Source organism: Leptonychotes weddellii, chromosome 11 (assembly GCF_054177405.1).
Source record: "Leptonychotes weddellii isolate Sample4059 chromosome 11, ASM5417740v2, whole genome shotgun sequence".
In the NCBI taxonomy this organism is placed as follows: domain Eukaryota; kingdom Metazoa; phylum Chordata; class Mammalia; order Carnivora; family Phocidae; genus Leptonychotes; species Leptonychotes weddellii.
In genome coordinates, this window is record NC_138379.1 from 13,862,698 (window position 1) to 13,887,765 (window position 25,068).

The 25,068-nt window shown below is 57.2% G+C and overlaps 1 protein-coding gene and 1 long non-coding RNA gene across 8 annotated transcripts; one reads left to right on the forward strand and one right to left on the reverse strand.

Annotated features, from left to right (window-relative positions):
• Nucleotides 1–215: 215 nt before the first annotated feature.
• Nucleotides 216–9,593, reverse strand: LOC145716139 (uncharacterized). Of its 2 annotated transcripts, XR_014138578.1 has the most exons (4): nucleotides 9,178–9,593; nucleotides 8,886–8,980; nucleotides 6,324–6,539; nucleotides 216–407 (listed from the first exon to the last, which is right to left on the reverse strand). It is a non-coding gene; the product is annotated as an uncharacterized LOC145716139 (long non-coding RNA). The 2 variants fall into 2 exon arrangements; XR_014138579.1 differs by lacking the exon at nucleotides 8,886–8,980.
• On the forward strand, nucleotides 7,660–24,670 carry CHST1 (carbohydrate sulfotransferase 1). 6 transcript variants are annotated; one of them, XM_081798261.1, is made up of 4 exons: nucleotides 7,660–8,119; nucleotides 20,105–20,600; nucleotides 21,256–21,352; nucleotides 22,506–24,670. In XM_081798261.1, exon 4 carries the CDS (start codon nucleotides 22,548–22,550, stop codon nucleotides 23,781–23,783), a length of 1,236 nt encoding a protein of 411 aa, XP_081654387.1. In that variant the 5' UTR covers nucleotides 7,660–8,119; nucleotides 20,105–20,600; nucleotides 21,256–21,352; nucleotides 22,506–22,547; the 3' UTR covers nucleotides 23,784–24,670. The 6 variants fall into 6 exon arrangements, with proteins under 6 accessions (XP_081654387.1, XP_081654389.1, XP_081654388.1 ...); XM_081798263.1 differs by having other exon boundaries at nucleotides 20,473–20,600; XM_081798262.1 differs by having other exon boundaries at nucleotides 20,479–20,600.
• The last annotated feature ends 398 nt before the right edge of the window (nucleotides 24,671–25,068 follow it).

Consider the following 25,068-nt stretch of genomic DNA (forward strand, 5'->3'; position numbering starts at 1 on the left):
GGCCTGACTCTCAAGCCACAGAAGGTTCTGGATGGTTCATGGTGGAGCCCAGCCATGAGCTTTTCCTAGCGGAGCAGCCACAGCCAATGCAGTCTGGCAGGGTTGGAGGAGGGGAGGCAGGCTGGAGATGAGGAGGGGAGGGGAGGGGGCTTTGGAATGTTTGGAGTTTGACTTTGGAATTAAACACACTGAAGCAGTGGGCATGGTGGCTCAGGAATCAGCAACTCTGGTGCTCTTGTATCATTTGTTTTGATTTTGCTTGGTGTTTGAATTTGAAGAAGTGGTACACTCCCGTGGGTTAAGGAAAGGGTTTATTGTGGAAGGTCTTCCTCCAGCCTGCGTGTCCAGCAGTGTGACTTCTCTTCCCCGAGGCAGTCATGGTTTCTGTGTGTCTCTCCAGAGATGATCTAAACACACACAAGCAGATATGTATAGAGAGTATTTTAAGACGTGTTTGCACACTATCTGGAAAATCATGTTTTGCACGTCGCTCTTTTTCATTTAACAGTCTATCTTGGCAATCTATATTAGTATACAAAGAGCTTCCTTAGTCTTTAATTATGGCTGGGTAATACTCCCTTCTGTGGATGTACTGTCATTTTTAAAAAATGAAATATAATTTACATGGAGCAAACTGCACAAATCTTCAGTGGACAGTGCAATGCATGTTTGCATATGTATATACCCAGGTGACTGCCACCCAAACAGAGTACTTTCCATTACCCCAAAAGTTCCCTTGTGCCGCTTCCCAGTCTAAAGCCCTGGCTAGAAGTTCTCATTATTCTGACTTCTAGCTTCTCAACCTCACTTCAGGTTCCTTATCTTTAAAATGGGCGCAATGTTGGAACTGACTCACTTGCCCGGCATAGTAATTATCCAACAAAGGATGGATGTCAGGTTTATTTAAGTCCCTGGTTGGTATTCGTTCTTCTACCTCTGCCTGGGCTCTCCAGTTACCTTCAGACTCTCTCTCTCTCTCTCTCTCTCTCACACACACACACACACACACACACACACACTCACTCACTCACTCACTCACTCCTACACCCTCCTCCTCACTCACACATCGTCTAGCCATGGGGATAGACCAAGAGGGTCATTGTGCAAAGGCCAGGCTGTGTGAATGGCTCCATTGTTCCAGGGCTGAGTGCCCAGAGCCAGCCTGTATGGCACTGACCAGGGCTGGGCTGTCCAGTGGGAGGTGCCCATGGGCCCCTGACCAAGGGCTGACCACACCTGGCAGGACACCCACTTCCCCTCCTTTCCCAGAGGGAGGAGGGAAAGAGCCTTGGTTTGATCCAGGCCTGGGTGGGGGGGTAGCCCAGAGGATGCCTCCCATTCTCTACTTGGCCTCCTGACTGGAATGCCAGGGCCTGGGGCACCTGCAGACGTACATGGTGACCTTGGCTCTGAGAGGCTGGGGGCAGTTGAGGAGTGGGGATAAGGTGAGAAAAGGGAAGTGGGCATTGAATGCTTGCTTATTCCTTTTCCCCTTCTGGTGTGCATGAACGGGGGGAGCCTGAGGGTCTGGGAGATGAACTGGCCTGTAGGGAACCACCTAGAAGCAGGCCTCCGCTGCCAGGTGGCTCACACCCCAGAAACTGGTCCAGGACTTAGGACTGTGTTTGCCTTTGGGCTGGACTCCCCAGTGTGGGACTTCTGTGTGCTGGCACACAAGATGAGTCTGTGCACTTACCTGCGGAGCTTCTCCCGGATTCCTCAGAAGTGATGGTCTTGGCACCTATCTCTTGACCTTATGCCCTTTAATGCTGCCTGTGAGATCTGGTGCAAGGCCCACTCTTTCCCTACTCCTCACCATCTGCCAGCAGGGAATGTACCAGAAGGGCTTCCTACTTTCTCAGCAGCAGCCAGGCCTGGGGAGGGGGTTTGCCTTGGGGGCCAACATGAGGTGAGCCCTCATGAGCAAGTGGTAATGAGGGGTGCAGAATGAGGGCAGGTGAGGGGTATGGGGTCAAGAGGCAGAACAAGGAGGGGCTGGCCTGGAGGCAAGTGAGGGGATGAGGGGAACCTAGAGGGTGGGGGCAAGGGTTTACCAGACAAGGATCCAGACTTCCTAGGGGCTTGATTTCCTCCTGCCTCAGGTAAGTCCCCAGACTGGAATTCCTGGCTGCTCTGGGAAGCCCATGTCCCTAGAGTCTGGGCCAGATTCCTGGTGGCCTCCCAAAGTCCCAGCACACACCATTAGTTGCTCTTCCTTCCTATCCCTGCCAGCTTGGGCACCTGCCTCACAGAGCTTAGGTGTCGACCTGTGCCTTGCCAGTTCTCAGCTGGACCATGCGCCTGGTCTGAACCGTCTGATCCAGGGGCTGAGGCTACTGTGGGCAGGAGCAGGGGAGGGAGCCCAGCCCTCCCAGGATCCTGTCTCTGGGCCAGCCTCCCTTGCCATGGAAATACTCCAACAGAGGCCTGGGAATTACCCAGGATGTGAGTTTTAATTGCAGCCCATGATCCTGTTCTATCTGCCCCCAACTCTCACCACCTTTCCCAGTCCCAGGGCCTGTAAGATATTCCCTGTACCCTATTTTTAGATCAGACACAGACTCCTTAGGCCTTGTTTACCTTTGGTCAGTCTGTCCATCTCCTCATAGCTCTGTGGCTGGGTGTCTCCGGTGGGGTACCCGGTGGGGCCTGGGGTGAGGGGAACCTGAGGCGGAAGTTTCCAGATGAACACAGGCCCTGTGGCCATGTCTCTGCTTCCCTAGCAGGCAGGCTCTGGGAAGCACTGGCGCAAGCGTTGGATTCTAATAGTGCCACCTGATTCTCCTCAGCCTGGGCCTCCAGGGGTGAGTGTGGCAATGGCCAGCAGAGTGGCTTAGGGAAGGTCAACATCTATGCGGGACCTCTTCTTCAGAAGGCAGCTGGAGCAGGCTCCTCCCTCAGCAGGAAGTGGACATCTGGCCTTCTCTGACTTCACCTTCCTCCCCGGAAACTTTGGGGGACTTGGATGAGACTGGCCTTGGCAAGACCAGGGCTGGACCATGTGATGCCAGAGGAAGGATGACGGAGCCTGGGGGATTGGCTGAGGACCAACACGGACCACTCCTGCTTCCCAACCACCAGGCCCAGAAGGGCAAGAGCCCTGGGCTGGCCAGGGTGGTCTGGGCAGCAGGTATTTTGTGGCTTGGCTACTTACCAGAAGGAAATCACTTAGTTTCCCTGTTTCCTCCCCTCCACCAAGATTTGTTGACATCCTCTAATTTACTGGGGGCATTTTGTTCTGTAACCGGAGAATGAGAGGGACTGTCTGTTGGGAGTGGCTCCAAGAAGAGAAGGAGTAAGGAGGGAACGGTGTCCTCCTTTCTGGCCCCTTGGCCTGCCTTTGAGGCCAGTGGCTAGATGGTGCAGTCACCAGCAGGACAGTCTCTTTGTCGAGAGGTTCTGGGGCCTACACAGTTGTGCTTCCTGGCCCTGGGGACCTCGGACCCCTGTGTTAAGATGCTGCTCTCCTCGCCTCTGGCCACCCAAGGTCTGGGGCTCTGGGGGCATCAGGAGTCACCCCTTCGCCTGGACATTAGCTTCCCCACCAGCGTTCTCATCCGGGAGGTAGGACAACACCTCGTGGCATCTGGCAAGTTCTAGAGCAAGAGCAGACAAACTCGACAGATGGCCAGTGGTAGCTGCAGCGCATAGGCTGGTTTGGGAGCAACACTCTACTCCTCTGAGGGATTCACAGAAACCCTGGAAGGTGGGCCACTGGGGTGGCTTCTCGAGGGGCTTCGGCTGAGGACTTGATTGGGCAAGAAAGGGCAAGAACAGGAATTTTGAATTTTTGCCAAAATGATGTGGTTTTCTGAATCCAGGACCCGGCAAGGCCTGGCGACCTCTGCGCTCAGGGACGCGCGGGGGTCTTATGAGGAAAAACTGGGATCACATATATCTGAGGGACCAGTCCAGTGCCTGGCCTGCGGTAAGACTCTCAAATATTTGTTTTATTTCAACCCCCAAAAAGCTCAGGTCCCTTGATTTATCCAGAAGAGGAATTCATCCAGAGCAGGGTAGAAGTAAGGGATAAGAGGTATATAAGAGATGTATTCTTCGAAAAGTAGGAGACCCAACTGAAGGCTCAACTCACTTCCTGTGTGGCCATAGGAAGTTAAGGTAAGTCACTTAACTTCTCTGGGTCTCAGTTTGCTCATCTGTGAAATGAGGGAGTTGGGTAAGCTTGCCTCCGAGGGCTCCTCCACTCTCTCCCGAATGGGCCTCCTCAGCAGCAGGCCCTCCATTTCATCTGTGGGGAAACTGAGGCTCCAGAGGACAGGTCCACTGGGCCTGCCCGCCTCTACCCAGATTTTCTGGTCAGAACTCTCTGTACAGGAGCCGTGGGCTCTCAAGCCTGCAGTCTGGGAAGAGCCAGGAGCCACCCTCCCAGGGTTCGCTGCCTTGTCAGCGTCACCGGCGAGACAGGGGAAATTGAGGACCACGGCGGCACATCTTAAATCAAAGCCTGGGCCATCAATCTCCCAGAACAGACTGAAATCACAAGGTGGGTGGCACAGAATGCCCCTGGATGGACCGGCAAGAGATATTAAAAAACTGAAATCTTGAGCCCCCAAATCCCTTAACCAATTTCCAGACACCCAGGGGCCTGCATGCTGAGGAGAGGAAAGAGCATGCTTCATATTAGAATTCTCCAGGAGGGCCTGGGGGCTTTATTTCAGGAAAACCCCTCTGGGGACCTGGGGGCTTCTGAAGGCCCTCTCCTCCTGCTCTTCCCTGCAGGCACCCCCACTAGCTGGGCTGGCTGACTGTGGCCTGGCAGAGGGGTGAGTGTGCACGGCCAGACGGCTCGCTCCGGGGTTGGCTCCATTGCTCAGCAGCTCTGCAAACCTGGGCAAGCTGCTTAAACTCTTTGGCCCTCAGTTTCCTCATCTGTAAAGTGGGAATGGGAACACCTCCTTCCTAGGGTTGTTTTGAAGGTTAAACAAAATAATCCACACAAAGCAAACAGCATAGTGCGCCTGGCAGGAGGTAAGACCTCAAACATTAGCCACTAATATTAACCTTTCTATTATCACACAAATAAGCCCAGTCTGGCTACTGCTGCTTCTCACAGGCTCTCCTGCTCTTTTTGCCTTTTTATACCCTATCCATCCCTCAAGCCTCAGTTTAACTGCTGCCTCCTCCAGGAAGCCCTCCCTGAACAACTCCCCAAGGCTCCATCTTCCTCTGACTTCCAAGGCTACCTATTGTGCACTTGATCACATTGGCCACAAAGGTTCTTTCCCACTTCACTGTCTGGGATCCCAATTCCCCAAGCAAAGGTCTCTGCTTTTGTTTTCTGCCTCTTCTCCCCCCCACCGCCCCCGCAGCATGTCACTTGCCACAGTACAGTGTGCACAGTAGATGCACATGAAACACGCATGCTTGTTATTAATTGGGAGATTTCAGGAAACAGAATCTTGGTGTTCCTGAGACCAGGACCTATTTTTAGAGTTTAAATATTCTTTAAAAAAAAAAAAATTCCAAATTCCACTCTGTCTTTACATTACAACCACACCAATCTTTTCATGTCAGCCAGATGTACATTTCCCTCCTTTCCACCCGAAATACACCAGAATTTGAAAAATGAGACGCTGGATCTGAGAGTGTGAGATAGAGAAGGTGTTCTCTAAACCCTGACTATTCTTGTCAGGCCGAAGTCTCAGGGAGGGATTAGCTCTGGGTGAAAGTGTAGGTTCTGATGGCTCAGCTCTGCGCTGTTAGAAGCTGGTTTTCTACGGAGGGACAAATGGAATTTTGAAACACGAAGTCCTTGCTTCTGGACGGTCAGCACTCTTGTGAGCCACCCCAGAGCACTGCCACTCTGTGGGGGGCTGGCTGGGAAACGGATCTAGTCACCTTGAAATCGGGTTGGAGGACCAGAACTGCCATCCTCCTGGCTGCGGTGGGTGGAGGGCAGGTGGGGCAGAGGCAGGACAGGAAACACACCAGAGGTGATCGGGGATCACACTGGGTCACACTCTGGCTTGATGGGGATCCGCTGCCAGACTCGAGGTGGGTGGGCTGGGGGGGTGGATTTACAATTAAGAATTTGCAATTGTGACCAAGACAAATGACCCTTGGTCTGGTGGGATGCTGGGGGCGGGGGCCTTCCTACCATCTGGTTCTAGGTGGAGAGAGTTTCTTGATGGTCTGAGTCCTGGGTGCCCCAGAGAAGCACAGGGCCCCCATGATCCCCTGGGTAGGTGAGTGAGTGACGGCTACCCTGAACACCCACCAGCCGGTAACAGTAACAACACGGTGCAACTATTAAGCACTCGCCACGTGCCACACACTGTGCTGAGTGCTTACATGCATCTTACCATCTGGCCCCAGGAAGTGAGGACCAGGATCTCCATCATCCGGACCAAGACCTCCATTATCCCGACCAGGAAACAGGTGTCAAGGCTCTCCCAGGCTGCCTGGAGTTTTCAAACCCTCCGTGGCTCTGGGGCGAGTCCGGGAGTGATGGAGAGGCTACAGCTGGAAATCCGAGATTCAGATATGGGTGCAGATGGAAGCTGACTGCCTTTCCCGGCCTGAGAAGATAATTGTTTGGTCGGAGCTGAGGAGCAGCACGGGGTCCGGCGGTACAACCACCTACCCCTCTGCAGATGAGGAAACAGGCCTCCGTGGGGGCAGAACTGGGATTCTCTGCCCTGCTCTCCAGCCCAGGGGCCGCTGATCGCGTGGTACTCGGCCTGCTTCTCCCTTCCACTCCGGAGAGGCCAGGGGTCCGTTTGTCTTGTCACCAATGAGTCCCTGGTGCCCATGTAGGCCTGGCCTTCGGGAGATGCTCAGTCAATATATGTGCAAAGAACGAAGGACTGAGGTGCTCAGCCTGCTGGCTCTGGCTGTGAGGGCAGATCTCCCCTCCGGAAGGGCCGCAGTGTCTGCACATTTCCACCTAGGAGTGCCCGCGGCAGTCTGGTGGGAAGGGGGTGGGACTGGCCTGGAGACTGTCCCCAGCAAATCCACCTAGGGGTGCCTCCACCAAGCCACCCCTAGACCCCGCCCAAGAGGCATAACTGGAGCAGGGCAGATGATTCATTTCCACATCTGCGAGGTAAAGGTGGAGGGTAACGAACGGGCTAGGCGGTGTTGGCACCGAAAGGTGGATGGCTCCCGTTCTGGGTTCTGGAGTCCCTCCCTTGTGCTGGCTGGGGACGGGGTAGAGGACATCTGGGCCCGGGGCCAGGTTGGGGCCCCAGCCGGACTTCCTGGGGGGCACTCAGGCCGAAGGCCCTCGGTGAGCACCCTCGGTGGGAGGGCTGGGAGGGTATGGGAAGAGGTGTCAGTGGGCGGCCCCCGCCCTCGCCAGCCGACCCCCTGAACCCCGGGGTGTGGGTGTGGCTCCCTCCGGGCGGGGGTGGGGGTTGGCTCGGGAGCCGGCCTGAGGAGGGGGCGTCCGGAGCGCTGGAGGCTGGGGCTGCGCGGGGCTGCGCGGGGCTGCGCGGGGCTGCGCGGGGCTGCGCGGGGCTGCGCGGGGCTGCGCGGGGCTGCGCGGGGCTGCGCGGGGCTGCGCGGGGCTGCGCGGGGCTGCGCGGGGCTGCGCGGGGCTGCGCGGGGAGCGGAAGGGCGCGCGCTGGAGGGGTGGGGAAGAGCAGGGGGCGGGCGGCAGCCGAGGGGCGGGCGGCTTCGGGGGGGCGGAGCCCGGACCGCAGCGCCCGCCGCTCGCTCGGCGCTATAGCCGCCGCCGTCGCCGCCGCCGCTCCGCGCTCGGGTCGCAAGGCGGGCGGGCGGGCGCTCGGCGAGAGGCTCCCGCGCCTGCGGCTGCTGCTCTCCTCCGGCGCCCGGGGCTGCGGCGCGCTGGGTCCCGGCCCCTGGCCCGGCGCCCCTCGGGCCCTCGCACCCCGGTCCCCAGTCCCGCGCCCTGCCCGGGAGAAAGCTGTGCTCTGGCCGGGCCGCCCCGGGCTCGCGCCCCCGGGCCATGAAGAGGGGCCCGTGAGGGGCGCGCGGAGGCGGTGGAAGAGGAGGGAGGAGGGAGGCCGAGGAGGAGGGCGCGGAAGGCGGAGGATGCCGCCGCCGCCACCCGCCGGCCCCCGGCGAGCCTGACTCCAGACCCGAGGATGGAGCCGGCGCTGGGCGCTGCAGCGGCTCCCGGTGCGCCCCCCACCAGGTATCGGCCGGGCCCGGCGGGCCCCGGGCGGGCGGGAGCGGACCCTCGCCGCAGCAGCGGGAGGGGCGCGGGCGCGGTGGGAGACGCCCCTCCGCTCGCGGACAGTCGTTGCCGGCGGTGCGGGCCGGGGCGGGGGGCGGGGGTGGAGGCCAGCAGCGCGTTGGGCGCAGGAAGGGCTCCCCGGGGCCGGTGGCGGGTGAGCGCCGCGACCACCCCAGCCCTCCCCGCCCCCATTCGGTGAGGGCAGCAAACTTGAGACGCGCGGCGGCCCCGAGGCGCCCCGCTCCCGGCGGCTGCGGAGCGCACTCGGGGGCTGCCCGGGGCTCACCGTCCCACAGTCTGCCCGGCTCGGGGCTGCTGAGGCGCCTCGAGACCCTGAGGTCCCAACGCCTGCACCAACTTTCCAAACCAGGGCTGCGCCCGGAGGCAGGGGGCTGCCCCTGGCTTCCTGCCCCCGGCCCGGCTCCAAGCCCGCACCAATCACTCAGCGTTGAGCCGGATGGATGGTGCAGAGACCCCTACGCGAAGGCAGAACCACCCTTCTGCTCTTCTCTGGGTTACACCCCGGAGCAGCTCCTCCCAAGCTCCAGGAACCCAATGCTTGCTTTCACAGTAATAGCCTTAAGTAGCCCTGGCCAGGATGCTAGGGGTTAAAAGGTAAGACCTGAGGATCGTCCTAGGGTGGCACCTTAGCCTGATTTGCCATGCCCCAGGGTGCCCCCTCCCCCATCCCAGACCTGCGGGTTCCCAGGATTAGGTTCCTCACCTCAGGTGCAGGTTTCCTTCCGATGGACTTAAACACTGTTCCTAAGCAGGAGGCTCCTGAGAAGGACAGCCTTGAGCCCTGCATCTTTTGGAGGGCTGGTAGGGCAGGGAGCAGAGGGGACCTAGGATTAGGGGCAGGAGGCAGGCCCCCTGGCTGCGAAAGTAGCTGCTTTGGCAAGCCAAAGGAACTGTATGCATTAATGGGAAAGCTGGTGGGGGCTAAGGTACCAGGTACCCATCTTTGGGGCTTTCTGGATCCCTTATGATGGGGCTGGCTGTCTTAGAGCCCTTACCTGGGTAGGCGATTCCAAGGCTCCAGTCCTCAGCAACTGGGGACACTCACAGGCATCACCATGACCCTGTTTCTTTTTCCAAGTGTTCTCACCGACATGACTCACACATTGGATTCACCAGGGAGGTATCAAGCTGCCAACCTGTTCTCTTCCCCTCCTTCCTGGGTCTTCAGGGAGCAGCTGGGGAAAGGAGGGGGTGGATTTGCTGCCCTTGGGCCTTAGCCCCCTGTGGGAGGCCAGGAGCCTGGCACTGTGAACTTTCATTTCCCTGCTATGTCTCCACTGGGGCAGGTGAGCTGCCCTAGGCCAGGCCAGGGTGGGGGCAATGGGGAGGAAGTCTCTGCTAGTGATCCTCCCAACCCTGCTGGGGCTTTGAAATCCTGGTCACGCCCCCCGCCTGGCACATATACTTAACAGCCTCCTCATCTCAAAGCAGAAACACATTTCCCCCCTAAAATCCGAATTTCCCTCTTTGCTAAATATTGCAGTGCTTTTGGCCAGAGGTTTCCTCCTCGGCATTGAAAGTCAAGCTCCTCTTGCAGACAGCTTTCCTCCTCCCTGGCCTCTCAGCTACCTCTGCCACGTTCAGGCCCCAAGTGGGAAGGATGCAGATCCCCCTTACCTCCCTGCCCCCCACCCACAGGGTCTTAGTTCCCGAGGAAGGGTGGTGCTCATGGTGCTGATGTAGGGGTCGTGTTTGCTGGCTGCAGACACACACAGGTGTACATCTGTGCTCCCCTGAGTCTGCAGAGGGGCCCAGAAGGCTGGTTCTCATTGGGGGGGCAGGCTTGTACCCCTCTGGGTTCCCCTTGCCCACGCCCCTGTCTCCTTCCCTTTGCCCATTGTGGCTCTCTCTTTACTTTTCTAACTCACTCTGCATTGGTGCGGGGAGGGAGCATTTGATATTCATAATCTGGTTCAGAGAAGGTCCCGAAGCCCTGAGTCACTGTATGGTTTCCATGGAAACAGACTTGTTCTGAGGAGTCGGGTAGCACAGCAGTGGTGGGGGAGAAGAGAAACATATAGTAAAACCGGGCTCCACAAGTGTGGCAGGAGTTGGGCCAACTCCCTTTGATGGGGGCAGGGAGAGGCTGGGCAAGGCTCTGGGGTCCCTGCAGGAGGGGCTACTGCTCCCCACACTGGGGTCCCCCCATCGGGAGCTGCTCAGCTTTCCTTGCGGCTCTTGGCAGACTGCTACTTCTCCGTGGGCCTCCTGGCTAGGTGTCCAGGCTCATCGCTGCCGCCCTATCCCTCACTTTCCTCCTCTGTGAAATGGGGAGGAAAGAGCACCTACCTCTTGGGGGGCTGTGAAAGTCAAATATGTTGATATGAGGAACGCACTCATAATGCAGCCATAGCAAATGTTCAGTAAGTGTCATTATTATTAACTCAGGGGGTTGGAAGGAGCACCGCCTGTGTGGTCGCCTGGGTCCATCATCTTGGGCAGGTGGTCTTGACATCAGGCAGGGCTGGCCTCTTGCTTTGGAAGAGCCTCCCCCAGCCGCCCCAGCTGGGAACGAGCCATCCATTTCTTCCTCCCACAAAGCATTTATTTAGGTTGCGGAGGGCCCGTCACTGTGCTAGGGAGGCCTGGCTCCTGTTCAAACCCCACCTGTCTAGGAGCCTTGTGGGAACAAATTCTCCAAGTCCAGATGGATGGGCAGCTTTCTGCCTCAGCCTCCTTGGGATCGGGCCAGAGGGAGAGGGACAGGACAGGTCCAGGCTCTAGAGAAGAGTTTGGGATGGGGCAGCTTTTCCTGATCTTGGTGGGGCCCCTCCTTCCTGATGAAAGTGGGATCAGGAACTCTCCAGAAAGAAAACGGACCCTGCCCTCCCCACTCCACCCTCCAGGTTAGAACTTCTATTGCTGAAGTGTTCCCAGCACACCCTGCGAGTCTGGACAGCTCGGGGCTCTAGCTGGGACCCCTAGCGGATGTGTTATTGTCCAGCCAACTGGGAGAGGGGGCCCCCTTACCCCAAAGCACCTGCCCCGCCGTGTCGGAGCCCTGGCTCAGGGACACTGGGGGCACTAGGGATGGCTCAGCCAGTCTCCCTCACCAGCCCTTCTCTGCCTTGCCACCGTCCTCTCCCTGGCCTGCAGAAAACCCCTGCTCCCCTCCTGTAAGGTGGGCTTCAGCTCTGAGCTCCCTCCCTCACGCCCCATCACGACCAGCTCTCCGAGACCCCTCCGGATCTACCAGCCCTTTCTTCTGTTTTACAGATGGGAAAACGGAGATTCTGGTTTGCTCCTGTGACCCGCACCCCAGCTAGCTGCGGCTGCTCCCAGCTCCACCCCAGCCGTGGGGATGCCCTTCCCTCTTCCCTGGCTGTCCGGGTGGCCCCAGGTGCTGCCCAGCCCACACATCCACCCCCCCCCCAAATAGCAGTTTCCTGCCAAGGTTCTTCCCCCGCCAGGTCTCTCTGGACCGCTTTGCTGTCCTCATTGGTGTTCACAACACCTTCCAATTTAATATCCTCTGCAAATTTCATTAACGGACTGTTTACTCCCTCTCTCAGGATCATTAATGAAGATATCAGATAAGATCTGACCCAGTGCCGGGTCTGGGCAGCCCTGACCCCACTCCCAGACTCTGTCCTGCAGCCCCTTCCCCCTGGGCTCGCCTCCTCCACTCAGGACCCTTGGGACCTGCCCCCTCCTGCTTTCGGCCCCATGACAAGTGCTTAGGGCCAAGTCTGTTTGAATTAATTTTGTAAGATTACTTGAGGCGCTGTATCAAATGCTTTGCTAAAAATCAAGATATATTACCCTGCCTGCATTTCCTTCATCTACCGGTCTTGTAATTCTATCAAGAAAGCTATCAAGTTTGTCAGGTGTGATTTGTTCTTTATAAATCCTCACGGCGCCACGTGGGGGCACAGAGTTCCCGCGTTTTCTAAATGTTTAGAGATTCCCTCTTTGTGTTTGCTCCTTGATTAGAGCTGGAAGGCTGGGAGCTGGGAATTGTGGGGAGAGCTCGTCTCCTCCTCTGGGATGAGGGGCAGGGCACAGCTCTTCCCTTCTCTGGGTCTCTGCTGGGGGCGGCGAGTTGTTTCGTGCCCATCAAGTCCGGGCTGCGTGCTGCAGGCCCCAGGCTGGGTAGCGAGGGTGGGGATGGATGGAGGGCCTGCTGCTCTCGCTCAGGGATTCTGCAGGCAGATGAGCAAGACAGACAGACAAGTCTGCAGCCAGCATTCTGAAGGTATCATTAATTGAGTGACTGCCTTGAACCAGGCACTATGCTCAGATCTCATTTAAGCCCCTCCCCGGCCCTGGGAGGTGGTGTGGGCTCCCCTCCCCGGGTACCTGGGGATCAGAGAGGGTAAGGCTGTCCGGGACCCAAGGTCTGGGTTTTGCCTGCTGCTATGGTGCTCCTAACCACTCAAGGCGTAAGTATAGGGTCAGGAGAGCTAATTGGGGTGGTTCAGACAGAGGATTTTAGGAGGTCAGAGGGGGAAGGAGTGGAAGCCTTCAGGGAGAACCTGGGAGAGGTTGAGGACCTCACACACAATGCCCCATAGCCTGAGTCTAGTTCCCCACCCCGCCACTTCTGAGCTGTTGGAGCAAGTCACTTAACTTCTGGGAGCCTCTGTCTGTCACTTGTGTCATGGATGCGGCTGTAGTTCTGACTCCCAAGCTTGGAGAGAGGGTCCAATAAAGTGGGGCACGAAAGGTTTCATCACATGGGGCTAGGCCTTCAGCGAGCAGCCATCACGTCCTATCGAGGTACCTGTTGATGTGGGGGCAGAGACACTCATCCGATTTCAGATGGATGGCTCCCAGTGGGTGGCTCTCCCTACACTTGTCCAGGAGACAGAAGGGTGACAGGGTGAGCCTCACCAGCATCCTGGCACAGGGGCATCCGTGCAACCAGCTGTGGGCTAGTGGTAAGTTCTAGGCTTAGGGAGCAGGGAGACCGTATCCTGGTCTTGAGCCCAAACCCTAAACCCCATTCTAGACCATTTCAGGCCAGGTGGGAATAAAGACATTCTTTGGCATCCTCTTGGCTACGTAGGATTTGGACGTTCCTGGGCTTTCTGGCCAAGAAAGTACACTTGCCTCTCCTTGCCTAGCCGGAGTGCTTCGGCTGCTGTCTGTCAGGTGTCATACTACACCAGCTGTATCCACCCCCATGACCTCTTCCAGTCCTTATGATAATCTTCCTTTTTGTCCTTCAGCTGGGGAGGGAGAGCCCCCTGGGAAGTGGTGAGGTGGCACAGACCTGTTTGGGGTGCCAGGGAATCAGGCAGGCAGGGCCTTAGGCAGCCCCCATCCCTCCGGCTGACACCCCGGGGACCTGATCCTTAGAGATGGTCAACTGGTGTTGGGTGAGCCCAGGTCTGGGTCAGGGTGGATGCCCGGGACCCTGGCGGCCATCTTGGCCCTGGCACACCCTGTCCCTGCCCTGGTCTCCAGGTGCAGGGTGATGCTCTTACTCGCGGGCATGGCCTGGGAGCTTATGTATTGTGGTTAGGGCCAGAGCTTGGGGGTCCTTAGAGCTGAGCTCGAATCTGGACCCCACCACAGACCAGCTGCACACACCTAGATCGACCCCCTCATTTGTCCGTGCCTCACCGCTCCTCATCTGTGGAGGATGGCAGCGGTACCTGTGGGTAGCACCCACTTGAGGTGAGCCAGGACCGGGGTCATCTCTGGGTATGGGCTCCCACAGCCCCCTCCATCCTGTGTGAGAGGCTCAGGTGAGCCTCTCCCACGCCCAGCCCTCCTCCCCAGGGGCTAGCTGGGGAGGAGGCTGGAAACTCCAGCGTCTGGGGACAGATGGCCCCCCTGCCAGCCCCTCCAACAGAAGCTGGGAGGATGGGCCGAAGCCCCGGTATCCAGGGGGTGGAGCCTCGGTACTATTCGGGCTCTGGCTGTGGCTGCTGAGGAGGGGTGGTGGTGGTGGGGGACAGGAAACCGGGGCCTTTCCGCCCAGTGTCGGGCAGAAGGGTCCGCCTACCAGAGGCCAGGCTGTGGTAGGACCGGCCTGAGGGAACCGGGCCCTTCTGACTCATCCGTCCTCCTCCTCTGTGAGGCGCCGGGCACACTGGGGCCTTGTGCCAGGAGGTCAGTCACTCTCCCCTCTGCTGGGGAAAACTTTCCTCGGGTTGGGCCAGGACCCCGCCAACCCGCTGGGCCCACAGCAGGACCACGAGGCAGTCTCTGCCACCCCGACAACAAGTGTCTCCAACCACACAGGCTGTTCGAGCTTCGGTGGAGGAGGCTGGGGCATCTGTTTTCACTTCTTAAACATTTTCAGTCCATTACAGCTGGTCTGTAGGCTTGAGTAGCCCTTGAAAATCACACTCCTGGTTCTTACTTAATGAGCACGTGCTCTGTGCCCAGCTCTGTGCTAGGTTCTTGATGTTTCTTGGCTGTCTCACAACCCAAATATTTGGAAGGTTCTGTGACTACCTTTCCCATTTCACAGATAAGGGCAACTGAGGTCTACAGAAGTTACGTGCCGCGCTCGGGGTCTCGTAGCCATCAAGCCGTAGCAGTGGGGTTCAAACCCAGGCCTGTCCGGCCCCACAGCTGGGATGCCCAAATACCACCCAGTTACACCTGTGGGTAACTTTTCAAGGACGCTTGAGGCACCCAGGGGGTCTCCGATGTCATTATGTGTGGACATCAGAGGGATCTGCTCTGGAGATACCAGAGCTCCTAAGAGGCAGCTGAGTGTCTCTGCTGAGGGTGAAAAGTTGGTGGACAGTCAGTCACTTTCTGGAACCATGACTGTGAGAACTTGCCCCACTCAAGGTGCCTGAAGGAACTATGGGTTCTGCCTATGGGGTCCGTGGGTAGATACAGGGCCCGGGGACTCTAAAGACTGTATACAAACACCCTGTTTGTGTTGGTGCAGATTCTGGGGAGAAGGTCCGCAGGCCTCCCAGTGTTTCAACTTGTGGGGGCATCACCCCAAAGGGAAGTACTATTACCTCCTATCTCCCCTGGGCTGACCCAGACCACAGAGGCTGATTCTGGACCCCATGGGATCTCCTTCCCTGGAAGGTTGCACTGGCTGAATTATGTGCTGGCATACCGCTCACCTTGAAGGATGTTCTGGAACACAGCCCCATGAAACTTGTCCTCGGGCTTATTAGGTACGAGCTGTTGAGAATGGCAGGCTGTGCTCAGGGTTCTCTCTAGGAGACCCCTCGGGAGAAATCTTTTGCTGGATTCAGTACCAGGAATAGCTGGGCATCTCTTGAGCAGATGGTGTAATTCTCATCTCATGGATCCTATGGAACATGAAATGAAATATTTCCCTTTTCCCGTTGGCCACCAGGTAGCTCTCATCCATCTGGGTAGCCCAGAAGTGTCTTGGCTCTTGTATGCTAATCTGGCTTCTAGTTCTTTCGCACTTTCATACCCTTTTCACTTACCTCACTATTTTTTTTTTAAGGAAGAAAAAAAAAACCTTGCTGTTTTATATGTTTTGGCTTTAACTAAACAAACATCTCTGGTGGGTCAGCATTGGCTACCGCTTACCGCAGACCCAGGGATTAAGCACTTCCTTTCTGCAGTCTCTCCCAGAGGCCTGTTTGCCAACTCCTTCCTCCCCATCCTGTTCCCCCTGCCCCTTGTTCCAGTTCCTGGGGCTCCGGGGCCTAGGGCCCCTCCGTACTGGCTCCTGAGGCTGGTTGGAAATCTCATGTTCAGGATCTTTATTCTTTGCCCTCCCTATCTCCTCAGAGTTCCACAAGCTGTTTTTAGGAAGAAAAAGTGGGGAGGGGAGTCATTTCCCCAACTCAGGCTTCCGTTCCTCTCCCGAAGCCCCACGTCCCCTGGGAGGTCTCCCTCTTTTTCAGCTCCTGCCCTGTCTTTCTCGGCAGCACCCACTGGCTGCTGTCCTTCGCCACCTGCCTGAGCAGACAGAGCCCAATTGTGGCCGAAAGGTAGTGACTTTGACCCTGGTGCCTTGGAAGTGGGGGAGGGGAGAGCCAGCTGGCAGTGCCCTGGGGGGCAGATTAGGAGGCACAGTGAGTTGCCAGTGTGATTTCAGTGCCCCACCCCTCCAGGTCTTGCATGGGGTGGCTTTGCTCTCTCCCAGAAAGTTAATAAACTCAAATGGAACTGAGAGGCTCAGTGTGAGCTGCCTTCCTCCCACCGCGGTCTCCTCGCCCCTCCCACCGGGGCAGCCGGGGTTGCCAGATCAGTGGTTGTATATGCATGTATATAAATACTCCCCCCCACACGCATCCCCTTTTTAAAAACAAGAAGTAGCAACCTACCCTTGCACATGTATTTTCTGGCTCTAGCTTTTTTATCTTGGGCGATGGCTCTGCATTCAGTGTATACAAATCTGTAGAGGCTTCCCTGGAACGGACAGTTGAAAAGAAAATCCTAGGGCAGGGGAGAATACTGCTCGTAAAGGGGTTGAAGCCTCTGAGGTGCCCATGGGTGGGCTTTAGGGGGTCCAGGAGCCTTCTGATTGTGTGTAAAGTTGTAGATACAAATGAATCTTTCTGGAAAGAGGGACCATGTCTTTCCAAGGGGCCTGTGGCCCAGAAAAGGCCAAAGCCACAGCTCTGGGTTGGATGGGGTTTTATAGAGTGGAAGCTGAGGCTGGGGGGAGGGGGGAGGCTAACTCAGCAGAGGGCGGAGCCCCTTGGCTCTTGGGCCCCATGGGGGCTGCCGTGGACTGGGCTGAGGGGATGGGGCCCAGCTGCCAGCCCAGCTATCTTGTTGGAGGATGACTGGGGCTTTCCCGCTCCCAAAGGAGCATCCCCCTGCCAGCAGTGAGGGGGGTCCTGACTCTGAAAATGGAGCATGGTGCCTTCCTGGGACCAGAGAACCCCAGTGGTCAGAGCTTGGAGGCCCTTAGAGTAGCTGGATCTATGGAAATATCAAGGCACAGAGGGGCCAGGGGATGAGTCCAAGGTCACCCAGCCAGAGAAAGCAGAGGCCGTTCCTGCCTGTGATGTTAAGTTCAGTGTTCCTTCCTCTGGGATGAGGAATGAGACTGGGAGGACGGGCCTTCTGGATGAGGTGAGGCTGCGTGTTGCTGCTTGCCTCTTGGCGTGTGGGTGAAGAAGAGAGGGTGCACAGAGCAGAGGCCACAACTCGGGTGGGGGTGTCATCACCACACCTCAAGGCATCCTGCAACATCACCTCCGCTGGCTGAATCCTCACACGAGGCCACAGCTAGAGGCCCCGAATTCCGAACCCAGCCAAGAACGCAGGGCTAAGAGGCTGTACTGCAGGATGTGGCCACTAGAGGGCAGCAGGCAAGCCGCTGCGGTGGCTCAGCTGCAGAAAGTTCTCAGGCTGGGAGAGGAGCGGAAGGAAGAAGGGGCAGTGAGCAGAAGCCTGCCAGGAGGAGGTCTGGGCACCGCAGCCAGGAGGAGGGTCTGTCTCACTGTCAGAGTCGGTGAGATCTGTTCTCAGGTACTTACGCGAGACACAAAGCGGACAAGACATTTAATGATGATAACGGTCGTGTACATTTATCGAGTGCTTACTTTATGCCGGGCACTGTGTTAATTAGTCCTCACAATGTTAAATGTGAGTCCTCACAATGTTAAAATGATCCCCATTTTTCAGGTGAGAAAACAGAGGCCCGGAGAGATTCAGAAACCTGGCCATCAGTGGGGCTTTTGCCAGAGCCCATGTCCCAAGCAGGAGGCTGTGTCGTATTCTATGCCTGGCATTGACTAAATGCCTCAAATTCTTTAAATTCTTGCAACCGCTACTATGGTTATACCCATTTTATGGGTCGGGAAACTGAGGCTCAGAGACCGCTAGTGAATCCAGGTCCACACACCTGCTAAGTGATATCCGGGTGGGTGTGGTTCCATGGCTTGAGCCCTGAGGTCTGAATTCCAGTTCTCCAGTGGGGAGGTGTTTTTCACTCCCACCCTGTGCCCTAATCTGAACGTGGCTGACACTGAAATCTGAGCTTTCTGCTGGGAGTTCACCAACTCCCCGGCCTTCCAACACAAGTTACAGATTCTGGGCTCCTCTGTCTAAGGCTTGTCTGGATGTTGACTACCCAGAGATGGAGGAAGGTCATGCCAAAGGCTGCTCAAAGCCCAGGGAGGGGCCGTGGGGCTTGCAGGTTGGCTTGGAGGACAAGGGCATTGAAGAGTTCCTTGCAGTGGCCAGAGCTCCCCTGGGAACATTGGGACCTGGCCCTGGGGCCTCTGGTTTCCAGGGCAGATGCCTCCAGCATACCAAGGAAGCTTGGCCAGTCCTGAGCCCAGCTCTGCCAGGCTGGTGGGAGAGGGGGGCGGCATTTCTAGGAGGGTCTGACTTTCTTCGTCTTCCTGTTCCCATGCCCTCGCTTTGCCCTCCTGGGAGGCAGGGGGATGGCCTGTGGCTGGGCCTTTGGACACAGTCCCCTCGTGGATGCTCAGACTATACCTTGTGAACCCGAGTCCCACTTTCTTAGGGATTTATACCATCGAGATTCTTCAGTTACTCCTGATTTATTAGCCAAGGCAGCAGTTTGGAATCCTGGCCTTAAAAGTTTCTCTGGGCTGGGGTGGGGAGAGGTGGTAGGGAGAGAAACTTAAATGCTCCCCTGGATGGGTGAATTCTCCTTTTGGTACCAGAATCTTTGAGTTAAGTGAAATCTCTTTCAGCCTTCTGTTTCCCATCTCAGTGGAGACCAAAGGGGATTAAATGTAGTGGGTCAAGGAGGAGGATTCAAGCATGGCCTCCAGAGCACGCTGCCTGGGCTGGAATCTTGGCTGTACCCCTTACTAGGAGTGTGAGCTGGGGAAATTCATCTAACCTTGCAGAGCCTCAGCTTCCTTATCTGTAAAATGGGGATATGACAACATCAACCACACAGGGTTAGTGTGAGGGCGAGAGGTGTTTTTCACTCCACCTTGTACCCTAATCTGTGATCCCCCCTGGGATAAACATCATGAATGCCCAGTAAGTGCTTGCTTCCTTCATGTTCCCTCCGCCCCCATAATTCCTAGAACGGTGCCTGGATCATGCTCGATATCTGACAGATCTTTATGAGTAAGTACAAAGAGAGTCCATCCTAATGATGTGCATTGGGGCGTTGCAACTGTAGACCCTTACTTAAATAACTTAAAAATATTACCTACACTATTATTAATGGTATTCCCTACCTGTCTTTAGAGGCATTTGTTTTGGGGCACTTAGGCAGGGTGGGCCTGCATTTTGCAGGAGAATCTAATTTAATGCAGACAGGCAGTTTTCTCTGGTCACCTCATCGAACCCTTTTGATGAAGTCAGCATTCTCTGTGGCCCTGGGGTGAGGTAGGGGTGGGATGAGGGGTGTGGTCAGGGCTCTGGTTTTCTCTGAGGTTCCCGAGAGTCTAGACTGTGTCCTTCCCATATTTACTGCCACCTGGTGACATGGTACTCTTCCCTGTAGGTACTGAGTGGAGTTTCAGACTTAAAATAGGACTCCTAGGATCCAGAGCCTCAGCTGGCTCACTGTCATCTCAGCTCAAGCTCTGCGCCCCTTCCAGAGGCAACCAGACTGCTTCAGCTCTGTTTCTTCTTCGCTAAGCTGATGGTAAAGGGGCCAGAACACTGGCCTAAGAGTCTGACACAGAGGGATTCGAGTCTCTGCTATTCCTTATTTGCTTCTGCACATTTGCTTAGTCTGTGAGCCTCAATTTCTCCATCTAAAAAATGGGAGTGAGAACCCTGACCTCCCAGAGGAGGCTGTAAGGAATAGCGTGGTGTTCGGAGTTGGCTGAGCCAGGCAGCACAGCGGGTTTGGGAAGTGAGGATCCACGAACCACGAAGGAGTCACGCCAAATAGCGGGATGTGGGAAGAATATTCACAAAGCACAAGTTTATCCCCTCAGCCATGAGCCTTGATCAACAAGACCTTGATCAACAAGGCCAGACAGCAAAGGGAAGGATCTGGAGGTGTTACACTACAGATCGTCTGTACCCTTGTAATACCTGGTCTCTCTCTTGCCAATTTACACACAGGCCCGGGACATTAATCGAATGCATGTTTGAAGGCCAAGTGCATGTAAGCTGGAGGAACAAGGTCAAATCTCCTCAGAGGGAAAGAGCGTGGGCTCTGGGGAACCTGTGAGATGTGCGTTAAACCAAGCATGTGAGCTCAGGCAGGTCACCCCACTCTCTGTGCCTCAGCTTCCTCGCCTGTGAAATGGAGCTAATCCTGGCTTCCACATGAAGCTCCTGTGAGGAATAAATGAGCGAATGCAGGTAAAGGGCTTAGGAAGTACTCGACGGATGCTAACCGAAAAAATGCTACGGTCTTGGTGTTTTAACTTAGAATGCGTGGACAGCATCGAAGTCAGGAATGCTCCCTGGTCCACTTTCGCTTTGAGTTTTAGGTAGCCGTTCTCCTCTCTGGTGTGGTTGGAAGAAGAGCCTCCCGCCCCAGCTGTCCCTTCCGAGCGGGCGTCGGTGTCTGGGCTTTCTACACGGAACTGCCATTTCCACCTGGAGGTCTGGGGTGAGCCCCTCTGCCTTGCTGACTTCCACCGAACCCCTCTTGGGGAGTCACTGAGAAAGTCAAATTTTGAAGGGTCAGGCTGCTCTGTTGATTTGAAATGCAGGGCCAGTCGGGGCTGTGCTCCGGCCTAGTTTTCTGGAATAACTTTGACGGACACCGTTCCACGGTTGGGTGCCGAGCACTGTCTGGTTGGGTCAGTCTGGTCACCAGAGCTGAACCGAGCTAGGGAGGCCTCAAGGTATTTGTGGCCAGTAGGTTTCTTTGCAACACCCTTGGGTGGTGGGTGTGCGGGGTCCTCCCCGGGGTGGTTGCCTGTGTGGGGCACCAACTCTTGGTCAGCTGGGGGTGCAGGCTTGCCAGCTCCCTGCCCACTGGGTCCTGGTGTGAGGGACTCGGACCTGCCAGGAAGGGATGGGTAGGGGGTGGGGGAGGTGGGTGGAGGGCTCAGGAGTCAGGGGGCTAGATCTCAGGGGATAAAAGGTGGCCCTGGGATAGCTGGAGCCCTGAATCAGTGATAGATCTGGGAGAGCAACCAGGGCCCTGGGGGGGGCAGTCTGTGAGGACACAGGACATAGGAGGGAAGGGGTGGGAAGGGCGATGTTGACACACCGACCTCCCCCCCCTCAGAACGCTTCCCCTCCCTTTCTCTCTACAGTCTATTGCTCACAGGGCCTCTGCACAGGCTGGGACTGCCAGCTAGGCCAGGAGACCTGGCAGCTGCGGACTCCCCAGCTCGGAGCAGCCCCTCTTTGGTGAGTGGTGGAGCCCTTCCTGCCTTCACTCTGGGAGCAGCCCCAGCCCTCCGCCAGGGCCCGGGAGCTGAGCCAGCCTCTCTTGGGAGCGACTTCCAGATGCTCAGGCTGGCACCTTGCTCTGGACCTTCCCTGCTCTCCTGCCCCTGCCCCCCTGCCCTGCCCCCACCTTTGCTTTCTCCATTCCTTGAGATGCCCCTTCTGCTGCACCCCCTCGTCTTCTCTCCATCCTGCCTGGTTCTCTGGGGCCATTGCTGGGTCATATGTGGCAGATTCTGCTCTGTGGGCAGAGAGCTGAGAGCTGAACGGTGGAGGCCCTTGAGGACTAGCTGGGGTGGGCCCCTCCCCGCCCCCCCCCCAGGAGCCAGTTCACTCTGTTGTCAGTGGGGGTCATCTGCCCCCCACCTGCCCCTTGCCCCAGTGGCCAGGAGCAAACCTGGAGGGTGCTTGGGGCCTGGGAAAGGATGCTTTTCAGCAGCCCCTGGACCTTTCTCTGCTCTGGGCCAGTTGACTCTCGTTGACCGTGGGGGTCCCAGAAGTCCTCATCTGGGTAACTGGTCACCTGCACCCCTAAGTTGGTGTGGTGGGCTTGACAAGTTGTCCCCCTCTCCTGGCCCAGTGCACGGATCCTCATGGTGTGCATCTGACAGGAGCTCTTTTTCCTCCTGGGGTGGGCAGGGGATGGCGGAAAGATGCCCAGTGGGGAACCTGGTGCCTGCTTGTGGGGGTGGAAGATGCAGGTGGGCCCCAGAGGTGCTGGCAGGGGTGACAGGCAGTGGCAGGAGAATGGTTCGAGGCAGGAACTGCTGGGCCCCTGAGTGTGTGAGCTGGGGAAGTTAGCTTCTTGCACAGTGGGGCCCCACTAAGGAACTCCAGGTTCATGATGGAAGTCCCCTGCAGCATTCGTTAAACTCTGCATGTGGGGAGTCAATTTGTTCGGTCCCAGAAGCTCCCAGGAGTCCCCAGAGAATGTAAAGTCTAGCTTAGAAGCTGCTCAGTCCTTAGGCGCATGTATGAGCATCGGGCAGGGAATCCCGTAGGTCTGGGGACCCCCTGGAGACCAGCCCGTCCAAGGGAGCAGGCTGGGGCCCCTGGCGCAGTGATGCATCCCGCGGCAGGCTGCTCCCTGAATGCCGCCCACCTTTGCCCGCAGACCTCGCATGGTGGAGAAGCAGCCCCATGAAGGTGCCTAGCCATGCAATGTTCCTGGAAGGCCGTCCTCCTCCTTGCCCTGGCCTCCATCGCCATACAGTACACCGCCATTCGCACCTTCACCGCCAAGTCCTTCCACACCTGCCCGGGGCTGGCGGAGGCGGGGCTGGCCGAGCGGCTTTGCGAGGAGGGCCCCACCTTCGCCTACAACCTCTCGCGCAAGACCCACATCCTCATCCTGGCCACCACGCGCAGCGGCTCCTCCTTCGTGGGCCAGCTCTTCAACCAGCACCTGGACGTCTTCTACCTGTTCGAGCCCCTCTATCACGTCCAGAACACGCTCATCCCCCGCTTTACCCAGGGCAAGAGCCCCGCGGACCGGCGGGTCATGCTGGGCGCCAGCCGCGACCTCCTGAGGAGCCTCTATGACTGTGACCTCTACTTCTTGGAGAACTACATCAAGCCGCCGCCCGTCAACCACACCACCGACAGGATCTTCCGCCGCGGGGCCAGCAGGGTGCTGTGCTCCCGCCCCGTGTGCGACCCCCCGGGCTCCCCCGAGCTGGTGCTGGAGGAGGGGGACTGCGTGCGCAAGTGCGGCCTGTTGAACTTGACGGTGGCCGCTGAGGCCTGTCGCGAGCGCAGCCACGTGGCCATCAAGACGGTGCGGGTGCCCGAGGTTAACGACCTGCGGGCCCTGGTTGAAGACCCCCGGTTAAACCTCAAGGTCATCCAGCTGGTCCGAGACCCGCGCGGCATCCTGGCCTCCCGCAGCGAGACGTTCCGCGACACCTACCGCCTGTGGCGCCTCTGGTACGGCACCGGGAGGAAGCCCTACAACCTGGATGTGACGCAGCTGACCACGGTGTGCGAGGACTTCTCCAACTCCGTGTCCACCGGCCTCATGCGGCCCCCGTGGCTCAAGGGCAAGTACATGTTGGTGCGCTACGAGGACCTGGCCAGGAACCCCATGAAGAAGACCGAGGAGATCTACGGTTTCCTGGGGATCCCCCTGGACAGCCACGTGGCCCGCTGGATCCAGAACAACACGCGGGGCGACCCCACCTTGGGCAAGCACAAATACGGCACCGTGCGAAACTCGGCGGCCACGGCCGAGAAGTGGCGCTTCCGCCTCTCCTACGACATTGTGGCCTTCGCCCAGAACACTTGCCAGCGGGTGCTGGCGCAGCTGGGCTACAAGATGGCCACGTCGGAGGAGGAGCTCAAGAACCCCTCCATCAGTCTGGTGGAGGAGCGGGACTTCCGCCCTTTCTCGTGACAAGGGCTCCGTGGGCGGGGGTGAGGGGCACATGGTGTCAGTTTTGATAAAATGGACCGTTTTTAACTGTTGCCTTATTTCCCCCTCCCTCTCCCGCCCGGTCTTTGTGTCCTTCCTGCCCCCCGACCCCCAACAGGCCCCGCCCCCCCTTCCTTCTGCCTCTTTTTGTCCCTGAAATTTGCACTATGTCTTGGACAGGAATCACTGGGGCGGAGGGGGCATGAAGCGGGGTAGAGCCCCCAGCTCATCCCATTCAGACACACGGCTGTTGGGTCTCTGCGTGGATGGTGACAATGTTTACAAGCACCACACTCACACATTCACATACGCACACATGCACACACATGGGCGCCCACGAGGAGAGGTACCCCCAAACCATGGAACTTCTGCAGCATTTCCAGTGGCCCAGTGGTCAGGGTATGGTAGTTTTGCACTGTCTTACTTCCACAAGGTAAGAGGTTAAAAACAAAAAGTTCACCTCTCTCTAATTTATGAATGGTGTTTAATCCCTCCCCATCCTGCTTCCTGCCCCCAATGCCCACTGCCCCCCTTGGAGCAGAGAACCTGCCCCCCACTCTCCCCCCGCCACGCCCACCCCAGCCTGCCCTTGCCTGCCGGCGAGCAGGTTTTTACTGTGAGGTGAATGTGGACCTTGTTTATTTTTTTCCAGTCTGTGGCGATGCTGTCTGTTTGTCCGTCTGAGTCTTGTGGCTGCCTCTGGACCAGTGATGGCTGATAAATCTTAAGGGTTTCTGATTGATCTTGGGGTCCATCTGTGATATTTCTTTGTGCCAAAAAGAAAAAAAAAAAAAAGAGTGGATCAGTTCGCTAAATGAACATTGAAATGCTTCATCTGTGTTTTCTGTAAATAAAAGAGTGCAATAATATCTGGGCGTGATGGTAGGACATTCTGAAGGGCCGAGGGCAGGCCTGGGTGGAGCCAAGCGTTTCTGGTTTGGGGGACAAGAGAGAAGGAGGTGGAGGTGGTGATTCAGTGGCCGGTCTCTACCTTTTAGAACTCATGTCACCCTATCACTGTCAACACTGAGTTCAGTGGTTCATTTGCACTCAGTTGGTGGAGATGAGGCACCTTATAGCCAGGGGTGATGTTCAAAATATTTAACACGCAGTGTGGCTTGGGATGAAGGTCGGGATGAAGTCCTGGTGACCCCTTCCTGTGCCAGGTGTTGCCCCTTTAATTGCTGGGTCTGGGGCCTGGATGGCTCGGGAGGGGGGCCATTCCCCGGGTGGGGTGGCTCAGGGCAGTGGCTGCTGATCAGCTGGC